At 39.7% G+C, this 19199-nt stretch overlaps 1 protein-coding gene across 4 annotated transcripts in view; it reads right to left on the bottom strand.

The window, feature by feature from the left end:
* LOC133413577 (nucleus accumbens-associated protein 2) overlaps nucleotides 1–19199 on the bottom strand; it is a 95038-nt gene continuing 75839 nt past the window's right edge. For all 4 annotated transcript variants that reach the window (XM_061698135.1, XM_061698131.1, XM_061698134.1 and 1 more), the window contains 3 exons: nucleotides 12555–12660; nucleotides 12299–12396; nucleotides 1–11142 (listed from right to left, as the gene is read on the bottom strand). In XM_061698135.1, the coding sequence (XP_061554119.1) occupies nucleotides 10625–11142; nucleotides 12299–12396; nucleotides 12555–12660 (722 nt within the window). In that variant the 3' untranslated portion in view covers nucleotides 1–10624. The remainder of the gene's footprint in view (nucleotides 11143–12298; nucleotides 12397–12554; nucleotides 12661–19199) is intronic.

Below are 19199 nucleotides of genomic sequence, written 5' to 3'. Positions count from 1 at the left end.
ATTCCCAATTCTTTTTTTTTTTTTACCCTAGTTTGAGTTTTAATGATGTTATCAAAGTCATGTTTAATATGTATGTAACCTATTTATAAACCATTTCTTCAGAAGGGGACCCTAAATTACAGTTGCCCAACGTGAGGATCAGGGGCCCAAAGGGTATAAAGTAAGCCTCGATAAACAGTATCCTTTATGTGGTGCCAATTAATGTTCAGTTTATGTAAGGTCTAAAGTGAGTGGGTTAAATTTCTCACTCTGTTATATTGCAGCCATTTGTTAAAATCATTTAAGTTCATTTTTTCCTCATTAAATGTACACACAGCACCCCATATTGACAGAAAAAAATGGAATGGTTGAAATCTTTGCTGATTTATTAAAAAAGAAAAACTGAAATATCACACACCCATAAGTATTCAGATGGTTCTACACCTTCATCGGAGTCCAGCTGTGTTTGATTATACTGATTGGACTTGATTAGGAAAGCCACACCCCTGTCTATATAAGACCATACAGCACACAGTGCATGTCAGAGCAAATGAGAATCATGAGGTCAAAGGAACTGCCTGAAGAGCTCAGAGACAGAATTGTGGCAAGGCACAGATCTGGCCAAGGTGACAAAAAAATTTCTGCCGCACTTAAAGGTTCCTAAGAGCACAGTGGCCTCCATAATCATGAAATGGAAGACGTTTGGGACGATCGGAACCCTTCCTAGAGCTGGCCGTCCGGCCAAACTGAGCAATCGGGGGAGAAGAGCCTTGGTGAGAGAGGTAAAGAAGAACCCAAAGATCACTGTGGCTGAGCTCCAGAGATGCAGTCGGGAGATGGGAGAAGGTTCTAGAAAGTCAACCATCACTGCAGCCCTCCACCAGCCGGGGCTTTATGGCAGAGTGCCCGACGGAAGCCTCTCCTCAGTGCAAGACACATGAAAGCCCGCATGGAGTTTGCTCAAGAACACCTGAAGGTGTCCAAGATAGTGAGAAATAAGATTCTCTGGTCTGATGAGACCAAGATAGAAATTGTTGGCCTTAATTCTAAGTGGCATGTGTGGAGAAAACCAGGTACTGCTCATCACCTGTCCAATGCAGTCCCAACAATGACTGTTCTTGAATGTCCCAGCCAGAGCCCTGACTTAAACCCATTTGAGCTTCCCTGGAAAGACCTGAAAATGGCTGTCCACCAACATTCACCATCCAACCTGACAGAACTGGAGAGGATCTGCAAGGAGAAATGGCAGAGGATCCCCAAATCCAGGTGTAAGAAACTTGTTGCATCATTCTCAAAAAGACTCATGGCTGTATTAGCTCAAAATGGTGCTTCTACTAAATACTGAGTAAAGGGTCTGAATACTTATGGCTGTGTGACATTTCAGTTTTTCTTTTTTTAATAAATCTGCAAAAATGTAAACAATTCAGTTTTTTTCTGTCAATATGGGGCATTGTGTGTACATTAATGTGGAAAAAAAATGAACTTAAATGAGTTTAGCAAATATAAAAAAAAGAGTGAAAAATTTAAGGGGGTCTGAATACTTTCCGTACCCACTGTATGTCAACGCTATGGTAATTTGCGGTCCCTGGGAGGACATAGATTGGTAATTTTCGCTTTGAGCTGAGTGTTTGGGAAATCCTGCCTGAAATCCCTCTAAAGTGCTGGTTCAAGGACAAATACATACACATTCAAACATTTGCGTGCATTTTCTTTTCTTTCTCAAAAGTCTGCTGAAGATTCAAATGCACCACCAGGGAGTTATCTGACGTATATTCCCTGCGCTCTCTTCTCGCTGTACACAAAAAACATTCACTAAAAAGGCCCAACAAAGTGTTGTTGTGACAAGAAAAGAAGAAAAGCCAGCCTGCTGCGACACTTCAGTCTTGTGTTTAAAGTAGCATTAATACACGGTGCATAAAAGGTCAGAGGTTTCATCGGGTTAGCTTTGAATGGCATGCATCTTGATGGTACAAGCGCTCCCTCTTTTTGCATATCAACTTTGTTTTTTGAAGCCTTATACCACCCTTTATTTACGAACATCAATGAACGAGTGGGTGTGAAGTTATCTGAAGGGCAAAGTGAGGAAAATGAGCATTTAAATAGATCAGAAAAATCTTTCAGGGCTTTCTTTCTCTTTCAGTCAGTACAAAGTCCGTCATGACATTCGCAGGTTATCATGACAATAAACATGAGGAAACATGTTTTTAAAAAGTATGTAAAAGTATATATATATTTTTTTTTTTAAAGGGTGTTTTCAGCTGATACCACTTTACAATACACCGGAAAAGTTTATACGTGGGTTATTATTGAATGAACACTGTTTCAATTCATGAAGATTCTATTATAATGCAATATTTTAGTTTGTTATAATAAAATGTATTTTTTACATATTGCTGTTCTTATTTAACAGGTACTATCAAATATGGTTGATTAATATTTATAAAAACACATTTGGAAATTTAGACATTTTGGGAAATAGTTAATATTTTGTCATGTCAAATGAGAATTAGAATTGTATTAATATATTTCTTTAAATTAATAAATGAAACCATCAGGAATATTTAGATTTGCCATAAGTGGAAACATCTGCAAAATATTGTTTAAAATGTATTTCTTGGCTTATTTTCTTAACAAAATGTATATTCATATGCAATACTGTTTATTATTTGCAGTTGTAACATAATAATTATAATTTTTCCGATATCTAGTCCCATGGAAACTTTTCCAGTTGTTTTTTTTTTAAGACAAGCCATTTACAAGTGTGTTCTAGCGATTTCATCAAAACAAAAACAAAAAATACAATATTGTGAAGTGGTACCACAGATTTTTTTTTTTTGTATTGATGCCCACTCTTTTCTCCTTTTAAAAAACATGATCCGCCATTATCAATATTACATTGGGTAAAAAAAAAAAGCCATTTTGGAGGTCAGGTTCAGTAAAATTACAGCTTTAGTAAAAACAATTAAATAAAATAAAGTTGCATTTAATTCAGTCAGTCTTGGTGTGCATCACTGACGCACGCACAGTCACAGTCTAAGGCACAGCTTCACACCCCTTTACCACAGTGTAGCATTTCCATACATTGTTTTTTCATATATAATTTAATCTTACTTGGTTTGATCATCCACTAAAATAATGGGTGCATGGTGTACAAAAATGCACTTCATAATTGGCTCCAATTTTCAACTTAAGGAACTCAAAATGTAGTAATATATAGGTATAAAAAAAAAAAAAAAAAAATCAGGTCAATTATTCATTGGGAATTCCCAGTGAACTTCAGTATTTCCTCAAACAGTGGCCAAGACTTTTAAGTCTTTTATTCAAGGGTTATTCAGGGATTTAATAGGGATAGATCAGTGGAGTATTGTTCCAGTACTTCGGGCATTTATTTTTTTCCCCAGAATGTGCGGCACAGTGGACGACTGGTTAGCACATCTGCCTCACAGTTCTGGGGACTTGGGTTCAAATCCCGGCGCCGCCTGTGTGGAGTTTGGATGTTCTACCCATGCCTGGTTGGGTTTTCTCCGGGCACTCCGGTTTCCTCCCACATCCCCAAAACGTGCATGCTAGGTTGATTGAAGACTCTAAATTGCCCGTAGGTGTGAATGTGAGTGCAAATGGTTGGTTGTTTGTTTGTTTCCATGTGCCCTGCGACTGACTGGTTTAGGGTGTACCCCGCCTCCCGCCCGGCGATAGCTGGGATAGGCTCCACCAGATGGATGTGAGGGGGCGCGAAGTCGACCAAGCAAATTTCCGCCTTCGGAGGTAGCCTACTGTAGTATCAGAACCTCAACAGAGGCAGCCCCTTTTACACTGGCTGAAACGTCAAACACGTTTCTGCCTTTTTCCCCCCATGTTGGTGTAGTTCATACAGAAGAGCACCACATAAAAAGTCATATAATTGGGGGGGGGGGGGTGAAGAAGACCCAGCAATTTTCCACATTAAGAGGTAGTAACAGAGCTGTAAAAAGGCCAGACAGCGCTTACGCATATGGCCCCTTTTACACTCCCTGAAAGTCAAACAGCAGTTTTTCTCTTTATTTTTCATGTTGTATAAACGGAATCAACCAGGGGGCCAAAGTCAACCTGGCAATTTTCCACTTTTGGAGGTAGTATCAGCAGTGGGATGGAACATTTGTTAAAAGCCACTTTACACCGCCTTTCATCAATTTCTTTGTTCTCTAGACTGAAACCAACATGAAATAGGGGCGCTAAAGTTGACCAGGCAATTTTCCGCCTTCAGAGGTAGTAACAGAGGCGGGTTGCCACCTATGTGTAAAGCCCTACTTATATTGGGTGTAAAAGATTTATTTTTGCCAGCTTTTTGTTTGTTCCTTTGTTCAGTATGAAGGGAACCCAACACGGAATGAGGCTAAAGTCAACCTGGCAATTTTCCGCTTTTGGAGGTAGTCGAGCCATGGCAGGGCGGGATTGCACCCGTGTTAAAAGCCCCTTTCAAACTGCCTTCAAAAGTCTGGTATCTCTATGTCTTTTTTCGTGTTTTGGTACCTTCAGAGGTAGTATCAGAGGCATTATGGCAACCAACATTGCCTAGATGAATGGAGCCTGGTTGAATGGAATCAACGCAAAATAAGGGGGATGAAGTCAACCTAGCAATCTCTCGCCTTCAGAGGTAGTATCAGAGTCATAATCTTTGTTAAAAGCAATAATTTGTCTACCTTTGTCAGTGTCACTGTTCTGCATACATGGGCACCAATTGATTTACCTTTTATTTATCCAGATAAAGCAATTGAAAACACACTGTCATTTGTAATGTCGACCTGGCAATGTGGAATGGGAGGTGGGACAATGTTGGCTCAACAATATTCTACCTTCTGAGGCAGCACCTGTGTATAAAGCCAAAGTTGGTAGTGTCAAAGCCATACAAGAGCCAGGAAGTCACCTGTGGATAAGAGAATTCTGCAGTCTGGAGTTTAACATCTGACACTGAAAGCAATTGTCGCTGTCCTGCTGGGTATTTGTACATCACATCAGATGCTGGCGCTGATGTCATCAAATCAAGTTTGTGAGTTGCTCTGCAAAAGCACACAATTGTGGAAATTTCCCGACTTTCCTGGGTTCTACGTAAAAAGGTGGATACATTCTGGGTCTTCTGTTGTGTGGCCATTTTGTGTTCCCTCTGTGTGAACGAGGCTATTGACACCTGCTTGAACAGTGGTGAAGTCATTCTTGAAGCTTGCAGTCATGGTGCACAGCTGTAAGACCTTTTCTTTGGGAGAGTTTTTTAAGGGACCTATGCACCTGGTGACAAACTGAGACACGGCGTCTATTAGATGGGAGGCCATTATTTGAGGAAATATACAGGTGCATCTCAAATTAGAAAGTGGTAGAAAAGATCATTTATTTCAATTGCTCGCTACAAAAAATGACACTCATAGATTAACTTAACACAAAGTGCCCTCCAAAAGTATTGGAGCAGCAAGGTCAATTATTTAGTTTTTGTTGTACACTGAAGACATTTGGGTTTCCGATCAAAAGATGATTGAGACAAAAAAGTTCAGTATTCCATCTTTTATTTCATGGTATTTACATTTAGATGTGTTAAACAACTCAGGACAGAGCACCCTTTGTTTGAACCCACCCACTTTTCAAGTGAGCAAAAATATTGGAACATGTAACCGATGGGTGTTTCTAGTTGCTCAGGTGTTAACTTCTAGATTGATGCTTAAACATTAAATAGTTCTTCTTTTTGGATTTGGGTTTTACCTCTGAAACCTGCATTTGCTGTTACGCAAACATGAAGACCAGAGAGCTGCCTATGGGAGAAATCTAAACCATTTTGAAACAGAGAAGAGGGAAAAATCAATCAAAGCTTTTGCGCAAACATTGGGCATAGTCAGTACAACAATTTGGAATGTCCTGAAAAAGAAAAACGACTGGTGTACTGAGCAACAAACAACGGACAGGTCGGCCAAGGGTATCAACAGCAGTTGATGACAGAAACATTGTGAGAACTGTAATGAAACAACCAAAGACAGACAGTGACATCACTGCCAACCCCCACAGGGCAAGGGTGAAGGTATCACAATCCACTGTTCAAAGAAGACTTTGAGAGAAGAAAAATACACGCCATACCACAAGATGCAAACCACTCATCACTAAAAATAATTATAAGGCCAGATTGGATTTTGCAATAAAATACAGAGATGAGCCACAAAAGGTTTGGAACAAACCTTTATGGACTGATGAGACCAAGATTAACCTCTACCAAAGTGATGGAAAGGCCATGGAGAAAGAAAGCATCTGCTTATGATCCAAAACACACAACCTCCTCTCAAGCCTGGTGGAGGTAATGTCTTCTGGAACAGGCTCAGTAGTCTTTATTGATGATGTAATGCCTGATAGTAGCAGCAGAATGAATTCTGGTCTACAAAACCATTTTGTCTGACAATTTACAGAAAAAATGCATCCAACGGGGAAGCTTCATCACGCAACAAGACAATGACCCAAAACACAACAAAGAACTTCATCAGGGGGAAAAAGTGGAAGGTCTTAGACTGGCCAAGTAGATCACCGGACCTTAACCCCATAGAGCATGCATTTTACCTCCTGAAGGGGAGACTGAAGGAAGAACCCCCCAGAAACAAAACAAGAACTGAAAGAGGCTGCAGTAAAGGCCTGGAAAAGCATTTCAAATGAAGAACGCAACAGTCTGGTGAAGTCAACGGGTCGCAGGCTTGATGCTGTTGCAAGCAAGGGTTATGCCACCAAATATTAAACGTTATTCACTTTAAGTTAGTTTAATTATGTCTGTTCCAATACATTTGCTCACTTGAAAAGTGGGTGGCTTCAAACAATAGGTGCTCTGTGTCCTGAGCTGTTTAACACGTCCCGATATAAATACCATGAAATGAAAGCTGGAATTCTGAACTTTTTTCTGACATTCCTCTTTTGATCTGAAACCCAAATGTCTTCAGTATACAACAAAAACTAAGGAATTGACCTTGCCGTTCCAATACTTTTGGAGGGGACTGTACGTTTCGAATCGGCCTCATGGCACAGATTCCCAATCGTAATAGGTGCCACGGCATACTGCAAAACCATTTTGTCCGGCAATTTACAGAAAAATGCATCTAAACTAATCGGGAGAAGCTTCATCATGCAACAAGACAATGACCCAAAACACACTGCCAACACAACAAGGACTTCATCGGGGGGAAAAGTTTGAAGGTCTTAGACAGGCCAAGTCAATCACCAGACCTTAACCCAATAGAGCATGCATTTTACCTCCTGAAGAGGAGACTGAAGGGAGAAACCCCCAGAAACAAACAAGAACTGAAAGAGGCTGCAGTAAAGTCTTGGAAAAGCATTTCAAATGAAGAATGCAACAATCCGGTGAAGTCAATGGGTCGCAGGCTTGATGCAGTTATTGCAAATAAGGGTTATGCCACCAAACCACCAAATATTAAATGTTATTCACTTTAAATTAATTTAATAATGTCTGTTCCAATACCTTTGCTCACTTGAAAAGTGGGTGGCTTCAAACAAAAGGTGCTCTGTCCTGAGTTGTTTATCACATATAGATGTAAATACCATGAAATAAAAGCTGGAATTCTGAACTTTCGTCTCATTCATCTTTTGATCTGAAACCCAAATGTCTTCAGTATACAACAAAAACAAAGGACTTGTCCTTGCCGTTCAAATGCTTTTGAAGAGGACTGTAGTAACACCTTTCAGAAGGCCAATTCCTAATTTCCATATTATAAATAATTTTTATTATGTAATAATGTAATTTAAAGAAATGGTGAATATGGAGTTTTCATTAGCTATAATCATCAATACAAAACAAAATAATAGTTATGGGTTCTCTTTTTGAATTGAACTACAGTAGTGAAATAAACATTTTCTACAATATTTAAATTCACTAAAAGCATGTGTACAAGTCATTTTTGGAGTGCTAAAAGCAGCAGATGCACCTCGCTCAAATTTGATCAGTTGGGGAAAAAGGCTGACGACTACCTATATTGGAAGACCGTTCAGGAACATTTGCTAAAGCAGAGCTAAAAGTTTACATTCAGCCTCTCAAGCCATTCTAGTCTTGCTAGCTCTGTTCTAAGTGACATTTGAACAAAAACAAAAAAAGACACTGTAAACATAATTTTCATCATTACCTATAGTGCAATTACAACCCTGTACTCCCTGTGCAGGACCATCTTAAAGCTCGCCTCCAAATATGCTTGCAAATGGCACGTCTTTCAGAAATAAACACAAATTATTTTTGCATCGTGGGAAAATGTTATTGTTAACTAATCTTATTGTGTGGGATTAAATTCGAATTTAACATGAATTGGGGACATGAATAAGTAAAACGGGCTGGGATTAGATAGCATGGAAATAGAAAAGCATCTGTGCAAGACAAATAAATAGCTCTTAAATCCATATTTGATATCGCCCTCCTTTAAAAAAAAAAAAAAAAAAATATATATATATATATTTTCATTCCAACAGGAGACCACTTTCAGTCTCAGATTCAGTCACATCTTTCGCAAAATGATTTAAAAAGTATTTTAGAGTGCAAATGTAAGAAGCCAGCTGTGTGTCGATAATAATTTACCTGCCCTACCCCTCTGGGGGGGAAAGAACATACAATAGGATGGAAGGAGGATCATGTGGATGTAAAGGTAAAACAAGGCTTCGATCAGAAAAACCTCCCACACCCCATCGAGGCGGGCTGGCAGCGCGCACCGTTGATCATGTCAAACACAAGTCACTTCTGGGTCACACCCAGGTGACAACACATAGCACGCAGAGGTAAGATCTCAGTTAGAAAATACAATTAAAAATAACCCCAACACAGTCATTTTCTTGTATACTTGCAGTTTTCTATAGACTGGATGGTAATCAGCCACCCTTGGTACTCATGCATGCAATGTAACATTTAGTGCATGTTCTTTTACCCCAAGACAAGATTACTGTTGTACAAAAAGCATTGTTGCAGTGCGTGGTTATTTTCTTTTTTCAATGCGTTGCCTAGCATTTATACTGTGTGTGTGTGTGTCTGTGGGGTCAGCGAACGCGTTCCAAAAGCAGACATAGGCATCGTCACACTGATACAGCACTATAAGCATAAACAAACAAGAAATGCATGGTTGTATCCCATAGGGCATCCTCTAATTGTGATATTGTATATGTACCATATAACTGTTTCAACATTGAAATAACATTGAATCTATGCAATCAAGTGTTATAACTTCATGAATTGAAGAAAGAGATAATTTTTGGCCCAGGTTGAAATCTCAAGTGCTCTTACCAACTTGCAAAATTTGAACATGATCCAAATAGAACCGTGAAACTTGGTTCGGTGCGCGCGCGCACGCACACACACACACACACACACACACACACACAAAAAAATTCCAATTGCAATTCTTTGGCCCACGTTGAGAGCTCAGGTGTTGTTACAAACACTCAAAACTTTAATCCGACCCCCCAAAAAACGTGACTTGTGTTATGCGCACAAAAAATAGCGGAAACGTCAAACTATGACACAGAATGTTGAGATCTCAGGTACTGTACAGAATTTGATAATGGTCCAAGGAAACTTGTGATATGTGCTCCACGCACAAACGTGATCCAAACAAAACTGACCTGTTCTAAAAACTATGACAAAAATCCGACATGGCTAACTAAGAAGAAATTTACAATTGTTGGCCGATGTTGAGATCTCAAGTACTGTTACAAACATAGCAAATTTTAACACTATACAAATAAAAATGTGACAAGTGTTCTGCACACAAAAAATATCGTGAAACGGCTAACTGTGATGAAAGTTAACATTCTTAGGAAACGAGATCTCTCAAGCACTGTTACCAACACACCAATTTTGTATGTGATCTTTCCACACACAAAAATATCAGAAACGGCTAACTATGAATAAAGTTAAAATTTTTGACGAATGTTGAGATCAAGTCCTGTTTACCCTCACGTGAAATTTGAACATGTTTAAATGAGAACTGTGATCTCTGGGCAAAAAATATCAGAAATGGTTGAATATGGAAAAAGTTACAATTTTCAGATTTCAGATTTTGTGAAAAGTACACAAAATATTAACTTGAGCCGAATAAAAGCGTGTTCTCCGCACAAAACATTCACAAATTTCTGGCCAGTGATGAAAATTTGAATGCGATATGGACACAAAACAAATATCTGTACTATGTATACAATCACCAAGGGATACAATAGGTAGTAAAATATGTTCTTTCCTTCATTTCAGGTACTGTGTGAAAAAAGAACATTTGATGTTGCGTGTATTTCACTTTTCGCTATTAGATAATTCCTTGCTACTTTGTAAAAAGGTTCTAGAGCTCCGGCAAAAGAGGCGCTTTTGTATGCCAGTCACATTGTTATTTGTCAAGGTGAAATTCTGAGGAATACGTGAAAGGTGAAGTATAGGATAGTCACCATCTTGATGCCTGTGTCTGCTTGGAGCGCTTTTTGTAAGTCAACAATGGGGTAGCTGCACAAAAGCGCCTCTGTGCACGTACACGTGCAGCAAATTCCCCTGGCGTACGATCACAAGCTTTTTGCACCGCGGAGGAAGCACAAGAAGAAGAAGAGGAAAGATGGCGGAGGAGAACAAGCAAAAGGTTAAGCATAACTTCACAAACATGTTGCGAGGGGACATTCACTGTCCGTTCACCCTCAGCCCTTGTCCAAAAGCTTCTTGCTCGGTCGGCGCGTCGCCACAAGCAGACGCCTCGCCGCCGTTGGAGCTCAAATTTGTCGAGGCGTCGACAGTCTCCAAGCCGGCGTCCTCCTCGTCCTCCTCCTGCTCCTCCTGGACTCCTCCGCCTTCCGCCTCGGAAGCCGCCGCTGCTGAGCCCGGGCTGCCGTTGGCCAGCGACGGATGAGTCCTCAGGGGGTCCTTGCGCTCAGGGTACAGCCTCTGCTCGAAGCTCTTGAAGTCAGCCTCGAATGGAAGCGCCACCTGTTGCGGGTTGGCGCCCAGGCCAAGGTTCAGGCCCATTGGCACGGCTGCGCCCATGGCCATGCCGGTACGGTACACCTCCATACCGTCGGGTAGCATGGACTTGATTTTGGGCAGCCAGCGCTTACGGACGCGCCGCGCGTTGGTGCACATGTCAGCAGCAATCACATTCATTTCGCTCTCCTTGAAGTTAGGGTTGAAGTTTTGACAGTAGACTGCAAAACACATAGGAGCAACAACAAGCTCATAGCTGCACCACTTTAATATGGCAATGCCCTTGCTAACCAAAACAGCAGCACAGACCAAAGCGCCGTCCAGCATTTCACAAGCGTTCGCTGCGAGAAACCCCTCAATTCATGGGTGATAGTGACCAAACCCAGGCCGTGAATAACATAAATCTAAGATTTTTTTTTCGCAGTCGGGCAGCAATCAACAATGTTAACAATTATTTAATCATTTGTTGGAAGCACAGTTCATAAATTAATTACCTATTCAGAATTATTTTCATTCATTTTTTCTTTTTATGAGGATTTTTTGAATAATGAATAATTCTTACATTCATTTATGTAATCCAAGATTAAAGTACTAAATAAATATCAGTAAGTAACTACTAATATTTAATTTTGATTACGTTTGAACCAATGGACAATTTAATAATCTCTTACCTACAGTACGTATAAATGCTTTTACACAGTGCTACCAATAAATGTCTATTGGAATGAATATTTCTAATTATTTCATTTATTTTTTGTATATATTTAACTTGTAAAAAAAAAATAAAGGAGTAAATAAAAAGAGTAAAAATACTTCACATTTATTCATTAATTAAAAACTTATTCATGATTTAATTATGTGCTATTATTAAATGTTATTTAAGTTTGGAATTTTAAATTACAGTATTTACTTTATTAATGTAATTATTTGATTGAAAATAACTAACAATTAATAAATAAAAATGCAGTATAAATAAGTGAATATAAGTAAATGATTCCTCTATGAATATTTTATATCTATTGCTATTGATCCATTTGATAAGAATAGAAAAGTATTTCATATTTTAGTCAACTTCATATTTTAGTCATCTTAAAATAAATACAAGTTAAATGATTTCATTTCACATTAAAATTAAATTACCAAATGGTAAATGTAATAATGCATTAATAAGCATTGTAATCAGTTCATGATTGACATAATTTTAATTCCATCGACGTCTGATGAGGGTGCACCGGCTGTCAAGTACGGTAACATTTCATTGTTATTAATTATCCAAGCCCTTTAGTGTTTTAGAAGGAGTGTTGCAAAAAAATGCAAAATTCAAACTTAACCAACTGAAGTGAGTGTATGTGGTGTATTTTTGTTGCTAAGACTTACGTTTGACAGCATTGAGGACCCTGCTGTCCAGGGGTTTTCGACTGGGGTCACTGGTGGAGGAGCGGATACCAGTCCCACAGCTGTTGGCTAGAGTGTTTCTGCAATACACCACAGTCGCCACAATGAGGCGGAGTTAAACACAAAGTGACAGTTCAAACTGCATTGCATAATGTGGACACAGATGGTGTGTGAAAAAGTGTCTTTTTTTCTGTGTGACTTTTACAAGACAAAAGAAATGATCACAAAGCAGTCTTACCGATCAAAGAACGTCGCCAACAGACGACGCAGCAAGACCTTGTGTTTGATTCCGGCGCAAAGATGACAGTTCATCAACTGACCTCGTGTCATGAACACCTGTGTACCTGCGTAGTGGTGAGGAAGAAAAACATCAATACACGTCATTTCACATATCAAGCTTTGTCTTTTCTCTTGTTGTTATTGCATTGAGCGCTTCTTCTGTCTGAGGTGCAATTCACTGTATCTGCCGTTAGATGCAATGCGAAACAAATCTCTTTAGAAAATGCGTGTGATTGCAGAGACTCTCAAAAAAGACAATTCTTCTGTAGTTAAAAGGGCACCCCCGCTGACGTGAAATGCTTAAACTAACAGCATGGCTGCAAACAGAGGCGCAACAAAAGCTAAGTCAATGTTAAGTTAGCGATTTTTCCAACCCCTCTCGCGACTATTTATCAAAAAAGCGACTTGTGAGTTTGGTTACCACAAAGAAACACATACAAGATGAGCGCAATCATATTAAATTTTTTTCAGGACAAAAAGAAAGGAGCCTTCAGTCTTCAGTCAGGCGAGTTTCCTAAAACTCTTAATATAGCTGCCATTAAGCCTCTCCTAAAAAATCGAACACTGGACGCTTCCATGTTAGCAAGCTATAGACCCATCCTTTTCATAGCCAAGTTTGTTGAGTAAGTTATTTTTAATCAACTCAGCAATTTCTTGAACTTAAATGCCCTTTTTGACAAATTTCAATCAGGTTTCCGAACTCATCACAATACAGAATCTGCTTTTATCAACGTGCTGAATGATATAAGGTTGAATACTGACTCTGGGAAAGGTGTTAATTCTGGCCTTGTTGGACCTCAGTGCAGCTTTTGATACAGTAGATCATAACATACTGCTGAACAGGTTGGAAACGTGGGTAGGACTAAATGGAACAGTCCTTAAATGGTTCAGGTCCTACCTGGAAGAAAGGAGTTAGTTTGTAACCACTGGAAGTGTGCAGTATCATCGAATGGCAATGACCTATGGGGTCCCTCAGGGTCAGTTCTTAGAACCCTCCTGTTCAGCCTGTATATGCTACCCTTGGGTCAAATTCTTCAGAACTTCAATTTTGACTATCATAGCTATGCAGATGACACAGTTATATCTAGCAGTGTCTCCAGATGACTACAGTTCAATTGAAGTGTTGTGTCGCTGTCTAAAACAGATAACTGGATGAGCCCAAATTTTCTTCAATTAAACCACAACAAACCTGATATAATTGTTTTTGGCAATAAAGAAAAGAGGATTGCTGTTAGTAAATACCTGGAGTCACTATCTTTAAAAGCCAAAGACCAAGTCCGAAACCTTGGTGTTCTGATAGATTCTGACCTGACTTTCAACAGTCATATCAAATCAATTACTAAAACTGCCTTCCACCATCTGAAAAAATATATCCAAAGAGAAGGCTTGCATGTGTCAAGCAGACCAGGAGAAGCTCATCCATGCTTTTATCTCAAGGAGACTTGACTATTGTAATGGTCTTCTGACTGGACTCCCCAAAAAGAGTATTAAACAGCCGCACCTCATTCAGAATGCTGCAGCTCGGGTTCTGACCAGGCATATTAAGTCTTTACACTGGCTTCCAGTCAGCTTTAGAATATATTTTAAAGTTCGTCTACTGGTCTATAAATCACTCAATGGTTTAGGTCCTGAAAACATGAAATAAATGCTAATGGAATATAAACCCAGTAGGGCTCTGAGATCGACAGACTCAAATAGAGTACAGAGTCCAAAGCAAACATGGTGAAGCAGCATTTAGCTATTATCCTGCACACAAATGGAGTAAGTTGCCAACAGAAGTGACATCAGCCCCAAGTGTGAATGTTTTTAAGACCAGGTTAAAACTCTTCTTTTTTTCCTCATGCTTTTTAGAGCATTTCTACTTTTAAATGATATTTCTTGCACTGTATGCCGTTTTAATTGTACTTTTATGATTTTTCCGCTTTGTTTTAAATGTTTATACGCTGTTTTTTAAAATTTGTTTTAAAATGCTATTAATCATGTAAAGCACATTGAGTTACTTTGTGAATGAAATGCGCTACATTAATAAATTTGCTTTGTGGAAGGCAATCGGAGTCAATCGCCCTGAAGTTTGTCAAAAATACGGTGCCCATTTTTACATTGCAAAAGCAATGATTTCTTGACATGCTGGAAACCTTATGGTGCTAGGTATGTGCTTCCAAGCCAGTTTGCCCCCTTCCTGATTTATTATTTTTTTGCATGTTTGTCACACTTAAATGCTTCCCATCATCCAAAAAAATCAAATATAGTAAACACAAAATGCCGTTTTTAGATGTTTTTTATTAATAAGGGAGAAAAAAAATCCAAACCCATATGGCCCTGTATGAGAGAGTGATTGCCTCATAAACCTAATAACTGGTTGCACCACCCTTAGCAGCAACAACTGCAGTCAAGTGTTTGTGATAACTTGCAATAAGTCTCTGACAGCGCTGTGGAGAAATTTTGGCGCACACATCTTTGCAGAATTGTTGTAATTCACCCACATTGGAGGGTTTTCGAGCATGTCCAGAGTCTTCAGTTTGTTTTTCTTCAGCCATCCAGAGGTAGACTTACTCGTGTGTTTTGGATCATTGTCCTGCTGCAGAACCTAAGTTTGTTTCAGCTGGTGGTCATGAACAGATGGCGGGACATTTTCCTACACGACAGCAGAATTCATAAGTTCCATTTATCACAGCAAGTCTTCCAGGTCCTGAAGCAGCAACACAGCCCCAGACCATTGCACTACCACGACTATATTTGACTCTTGGTATGTTTTTTTTCTGAAATGCAGTGTTACTTTTACACCAGATGCAATGGTACACACAACTTCCAAAAAGTTGAATTTGTGTCTTGTCAGACCACAGAGTATTTCCCCAAAAGTCTTGGGGATGATAAAGATTCCTTCTGGCAAAATTGAGAAGAGCCTTGTGTTCTTTTTGCTCAGCGGTGGTTTTCATCTTGGAACTCTGCCATGCAGCCCATTTCCCCCCATTCTCTCTCTTATGGTGCAGTTATGAACACTGACCTCAACTGACGCAAGTGAGGCCTGCAGTTCTTTGGATGTTGTTTTGGGGTATTTTACCGCTTGGTTGAGTCGTCGCTGCTCTTGTAGGGTAATTTTGGTCGGCCAGCCACTCCTGAGAAGGTTCACCACTGTTGTATGTTTTTGTCAGGTATAGATAAGGGCTCTCACTGCGATTTTCTGGAGTCCCAAATCTTTAGAAATGGCTTTATAAACTTTTCCATACTGACAGATCTCACTTACTTTCTTTCTCATTTGTTCCTGAATTTCTTTAGATCTCTGCATGATGTCTAGCTTTTGAGGATCTTTTGGTCTACTTGACTGTCAGCCAGGCCATATTTAAGTGATTTCTTGATTGAGAACAGGGGTGGCAATATCAAGCCTCTACCTGAGAAAAGACCAGGGTGAAAATTGCAACTATAAGTACTAGCCAAACCATGCAGTGTGATGGTGTATTCTATTTTCTTAGTGTCTGTAAAGAAACAAATAAGTGTTTCTAATATTTCTGTGGAAGTTGATGCAAGTTAATATTTTGGGGGGAAAAAACAACAGCCTCTAAATCTGAGACCATGGTCCTCAGTCGGAAAAGGGTGGCATGCCCTCTCCAGGTCGGGGATGAGATCCTGCCCCAAGTGGAGGAGTTCAAGTATCTTGGGGTCTTGTTCACGAGTGAGGGAAGAATGGAACGGGAGATCCGACAGGCGGATCGGTGCAGCGTCTGCAGTGATGCGGACTTTGTATCGGTCCGTTGTGGTAAAGAAGGAGCTAAGCCGAAAGGCGAAGCTCTCAATTTACCGGTCGATCTTCGTTCCTACCCTCACCTATGGTCATGAGCTGTGGGTCGTGACCGAAAGAACAAGATCCCGGATACAAGCGGCCGAAATGAGTTTCCTCCGCAGGGTGTCCGGGCTCTCCCTTAGAGATAGGGTGAGAAGCTCGGTCATCCGGGAGGATCTCAGAGAAGAGCTGCTGCTCCTCCGCATTGAGAGGAGCCGGATGAGGTGGCTGGGGCATCTGATTCGGATGCCTCCCGGACGCCTCCCTGGTGAGGTGTTCCAGGCACGTCCCACCGGGAGGAGACCCTGGGGACGACCCAGGACACCCTGGAGAGACTACGTCCTTCGGCTGCAAGAGCTGGATGAAGTGGCTGGGGTGAGGGAAGTCTGGGCGTCCTTGCTAAAGCTACTGCCCCCGCGACCCGACCCGGATAAGCGGTAAAAAATGGATGGATGGATGGAAAAACAACAGCTTTCAAAGCATGTCTGGTATCAGATGAAATAAAGTAAATCCCAGACTGGGGGGAAAAAACAAAAAAAATGTCAGACAAAAAAATCTATTATATTTTATTTTAATTCTTTTGTTTTTGGGGTGGGGGGGGAAATCAAGCCCATATCACCCAGCCCTACTAGGTACTGTAATACTGTTCCTTTTTGTGCCCACTGGTTTACGCAAAAAAAAAAAGCAACCCTTGATATAGCTTTTGTGGTAATCTCACTCAAAATAATAATAATAATGATAAAAAAAATAAAATAAATACCAAAGCCACAAAAAACAACCCATGGTGGACTTAAATGCTCACTTAGCTGAAATCCTGTGTTCAACTTCCCAAGTTTTTCCATCTCTGTCGGGGCATAGTTATTACGAAAAAGTTAGTCGGGTTCCAAATTGTACCATCGACTTTAACGTCTATAGCTAGCTAACTTGAATGGACCTGTGATTGATTATGTGCATTTGAGTCCATCTGCCTGTGATGCAAGTGAAGATGTAAATGTTAATGTTAGCTGGAGCCATATTTTACTGAACAAAGGACTTTAATTTGGTTCTGTGATTTTTTGATAGTTTTCTGTGGTAGCTTGTATCAACAAACTTTTTGTGAATAAAGGACGGATGTGGATCTATGACTCGTATCATGCATTTGAGTCCATCTCTGACATTTACTTAGGTGCCTGTTTAAATATGTAGACTGCTAACATTAGCTTCTTGTGTTAGCCAGCTATAGGCTATAAACTCACAGCCGGGGCCAGTATGGAGCAACATTTTGAGAACAAACGACTGGTTAGGATCCTCTGTGATTTGAATTAGCTTCTCATGCTACCTAGCTTGATAGGACTCTCAGTATTGGCTAACTTTTTGTGATATTGGACTTTGGTTGGGTTCTGTGAGTTACACTGTACATTTGAGTCCATCTGTTTGTAATGTCTGACAAGAAGAAACACTGAATAAAGATGTAGACTGCTCATGTGAGCTTCTCGCACTATCTGGCGTGATAGGATTCTCATGCAGAGCAGTTGAGCAATGATTTGTGGAAAAAGACTGATTTGGATCACCTGTGACTGTTGTTATACATCTTTTATCAATGAGTGAAGATGTAGACTGCTAATATTAGCTTATTGTGCTAGCCATCTTTGTTTGATGTGAAGAGCACAGAGTCTGAAAGCACTGTCTGAAATGACTGGTGAAAAAAATTAACATTTGCGTGATACTCCATTTTTTAATTTTTTAGATGTACCTGTAAGTGAGGTCACATAAAAGTTTGAAAAATGGAGTGACGATAAAAAGTATTTTCACTAAACAACACAATTAAGTGCATTTACACTAACAAAAGCTAAATGGACACCTTGGCGTATGAAAAAAAATGTAGGCCATACATATTTATTCAGATAATCCATTTTTTCCAACATTTGCATGAATGTTTACAGCTACCAATGTATCTAACACTGGTACTGTGATAAATATTGAAATATACTGTATATTGGAGTAAACGTAGAAATCAGATTTCAAAATTATATAGTGTCATGAAAATGTATTGGCCTCCTTCTCAAATTCTTATATTTTTGCACAGTTTCCCCACTTTAATGTTTAAGATCATCAAACAAATGTAAATATCAGACAAATATAACCTAATTGAACTTAAAATGCTGTTTTTAAATGGTGATTTCATTGATGAAGGGGAAAAAAACAATTCAAAGTTACCTGGCCCTGTGTGAAAAAGTAATGGCCCCCTAAACCTAATAACTGGTTAGGTCATCCTCAGCAGCAACAACTGAAATCAAGTGTTTTCTATAACTGGCACTAAGTCTTTCAAATCTCTGTGGAGATATTTTGCCCTACTGTTCCTTGCAGAATTCTTTGAATTCAGCAAAAATGGTGGGTTTTCGAACAGGAACTGCATTTTTAAGGTCATGCCACTGCATTTCAGTCAGATTCAAGTCTGGACTATGACTACGCCACTCCAAAACCATTTAGTTTTTTTTAAGCCATTCAGAAGTTGATTTTGTGGCGTGTTTTGGATCCTTATCCTGTTGCAGAACCCAAGTGTGCTTTAGCTTGAGATCACAAACTGATGGCTGAACATTCTCCTTCAGGATTTTCTGTTAAAGAGGAGAATTCATGGTTCCATCAATCACAGCAAGTTGTCCAGGTGCTAAAGGAGCAAAACAGCCCACGACCCTCACACTACCACCACCATGTGACTGTTGGTAGGATGTTTTTTCTGAAATGCTGTGCTACATTTACGCGAGATGTAGAAACATACACAACTCCCAAAAAGCTCAAATTTTGTCTTGTCAGTCCATATAATATTCTCTCAAAAGTCTTTTTTTT

The sequence above is a fragment of the Phycodurus eques genome, chromosome 15 (genome assembly GCF_024500275.1).
Source record: "Phycodurus eques isolate BA_2022a chromosome 15, UOR_Pequ_1.1, whole genome shotgun sequence".
Lineage (NCBI taxonomy): Eukaryota > Metazoa > Chordata > Actinopteri > Syngnathiformes > Syngnathidae > Phycodurus > Phycodurus eques.
This window is presented reverse-complemented; position numbering and strand designations above follow the sequence as displayed.